Raw genomic sequence first — 3,087 nt, 5'->3', positions numbered from 1 at the left:
TTGCTAGCTATGGTACTAGAAAAAGGTTAATAGATACAGAATGAGTTTTATAGCACTATAGAAAAATAGAGGAACTATAGCTGGAGACAATCCAATGATTATTTAAAAATAGCTAGAAAAAAGGATTTTGAATATTTAAAAGTAATGATAAATGTTTGAGGTGGTGGACCTTTTTTATTGCTCTGCTTAGATCATTACACATTGTATTCATACATTCAAATTGTACTGGCCCCTAAATATATACAACTCTAACATGTCAATTAAATATTTTAATACCAAAAATAGGACTGAGATGTTTCTAGGAGGCAATCATAAATGGAGCATTCAGTTCAACTACTGAAATTGATTCAGCAAAAGGCACACTGTTGGAGAAAAATCAATTTACTTAAAACAAACAGTAAAGTCACCTCCTTTTTCTTCTTTTTGTTTTATTTCATGTTTTGTGCATTCTTTTTTGTTTTTAGTTTTCTTCCTCAAGGAAGTCACAGCCTGTCATGGAGAAATGGAATCAGAGTTCAGATGATTTCATTTTGTTGGGGTTGTTTCCACAAAACCAAATTGGCCTACTTTTCTTGTTGCTCATTGTCCTCGTGTTTCTCCTGGCCTCTGTGGGTAACTCAGCAATGATTCACCTCATACGTGTGGATCCTCGTCTCCACACACCGATGTACTTTCTGCTCAGCCAGCTCTCCCTCATGGACCTGATGTGTATCTCCACTACTGTCCCCAAGATGGCATTCAACTTCCTCTCTGGACAGAAAGCCATCTCCTTCCTGGGATGTGGTGTGCAAAGCTTCTTCTTCCTGACGATGGCGGGTTCTGAGGGCTTACTCCTGGCCTCCATGGCCTATGACCGCTATGTGGCCATCTGCCATCCCCTCCATTATCCCATCCGCATGAGTAAATGGATGTGTGTAAAGATGATCTTAGGGTCTTGGATACTTGGCTCCATCAATGCCTTGGCACACACTGTCTACATCCTCCATATTCCGTACTGCAGGTCTAGAGCTATCAATCATTTCTTCTGCGATGTCCCAGCCATGTTGGCTCTTTCTTGTACAGACAGTTGGGTCCATGAGTACCTGGTGTTTGTGAGCACAAGTCTATTTCTTCTCCTTCCTTTCATTGGCATCACTACTTCCTATGGCCGAGTGCTTTTCACTGTCTACCATATGCACTCAAAGGAAGGAAGAAAGAAGGCCTTCACCACCTGTTCAACACATTTAACTGTCGTGACCTTTTACTGTGCACCTTTTGCGTACACCTACCTTAGGCCCAGGCATCTCCGCTCACCTGCAGAAGATAAGATTCTGGCAGTGTTTTACACCATCCTCACCCCCATGCTCAATCCCATTATCTACAGCCTGAGGAATAAGGAGGTCCTGGGGGCAATGACAAGAGTGTTTGGGATATTCTCTTTAATGAGAAAATAATCATGGTAATCTTTACTGCTGTTCTTTGTTTACTCTTTGCATGTTGATCACAACACTCTAGAGCAATCTTGTCCAATGGAAATTCAATGTCAGCCATAAATGTACTTATAATTATTATTGTAAATGTGAATATATTTATTTAATTTAAAACACCATTATAACGAATACTATATCAATCACTTTGATATTAAGTGTATAGTATAAGATGCAATATATAAAATTATATGTTTGTACACATATTATCAATATTAATATAATAATACTTGTATTCATTGATTATATAATCTCTACATATTACTGGCATAAAGTTATGGATATAATTTTTAGCTCTCCCAAGTCTTTGTGTATAGTACACGTAGAGAGCACCATATAGAGCCCTGCACGTCTCCCTTGGCCAATAGGCACGCAGGGTCAGTGTTTGTATTTGGTCCTCAAAACCTTAGAGTATTCAATAAAAATATTTTAAGAGAGCTTTAATGTGGCATATGCAAATATACTCATACAGGACACAGATAAGATATATTATCTGTTGACAAGTATGTGTATAATAGTCTCAACTGGGACCAGCAGTTAGTGCAATGGCTATGTCACTGACCTCCCACGTAGTTGACTGTGGTTTCAGTCCCTGACCCAGTGACTTAAACTCATGTGTGCATGCTTAGGATTCCAAGAAGGGAATGGAGGAGAAGGGATTGTGGCATGGCCATCTCTCCTGGGAAGTGATTTCTCACTTTCTACCTCTCTGTCTCTCTGTCTTTGTGATGCGTGCACGTGCCCTATAGCAAACACCTCTAAAAAATAATGGTCTCAACTGGCTGGACTGAGGTGTAAATCAAGTTGGGTAAAGTCTCTTTAGAATCTAAATGATGTATAGCGATTTACTGTAAGAATAATAATAAATTTTTAAATAATAAATAAATCTAAATAAAAATATACTTCTAATTTATAAAATATAGATGGTGTAATGAGAAGACATAAGTGAGCAATCTCACAATCTGGTGTTAAGAGTTGACCTCTTAGTCTCATATTTTAAGTACATGCAGCTTGACTGTATTGACACCGAGAGTCCATCCTATTCTAACAATGAGGACAACATAGGGTAAATCTTCAACACCATTAAACAGCTGAATAGTTGTGTAATGGGTAATTCAGAAGGCAAAGAGATGAGTTAAGGCATAAAACACTCTTTTATAAAAAGTTAGCTGAAAACTGCAAATTTAGAGACAAATATGGACCATCAAATCATGAAATGCAAAGGACATCAGATAAATTTAACTTAAAAATTACTAATTTTCTTCTATGCTATGTTTTCCAGATTTAAGAGTTTTTGTTTTCTTTTGAGCTGTTGATAGCTTTGGCAATATATTAAAATTGTGTTTTGTTTTGTTTTTGAAATCTTAACATAAACTTTTCTCACTTCCTGACTCCTCTGGAATTGGAAAATATTTGTATTTTTATTGGATACTGGAGACAGTATGGGAAGAGGGTGGGAGAAGGAAGAGCCTGTAAAGAAATAAATTAAAGAGAAAAATAGAGAGGCAAGATATTTATGGGACACTGAGAGAGATTGCTATGTGTTGATCATAATGTGTATAGTAGCATCCTCAACAGGACTGGTGTGAGGTGTATTCATTTTGGGTAAATTCACTTTACA

At 37.3% G+C, this 3,087-nt stretch overlaps 1 protein-coding gene across 1 annotated transcript; it reads left to right on the top strand.

Moving 5' to 3' along the window:
- The first annotated feature begins 494 nt into the window (after positions 1 to 494).
- LOC102501497 (olfactory receptor 2L13) lies at positions 495 to 1,433 on the top strand. The gene has a single exon (XM_006162819.1). It carries the CDS (start codon positions 495 to 497, stop codon positions 1,431 to 1,433), a length of 939 nt encoding a protein of 312 aa, XP_006162881.1.
- The last annotated feature ends 1,654 nt before the right edge of the window (positions 1,434 to 3,087 follow it).

This window comes from Tupaia chinensis, unplaced genomic scaffold, assembly GCF_000334495.1.
Source record: "Tupaia chinensis unplaced genomic scaffold, TupChi_1.0 Scaffold140737_1, whole genome shotgun sequence".
Taxonomy (NCBI): Eukaryota; Metazoa; Chordata; class Mammalia; order Scandentia; family Tupaiidae; genus Tupaia; species Tupaia belangeri.
Note: the sequence above shows the minus strand (reverse complement) of the source record. Positions and strands in the feature narration are given on the sequence as shown.

Bases quoted from the DNA above. Each gene is read 5' to 3' on its own strand.
- LOC102501497 (XM_006162819.1), top strand. From the start codon at position 495: ATGGAGAAATGGAATCAGAGTTCAGATGATTTCATTTTGTTGGGGTTG.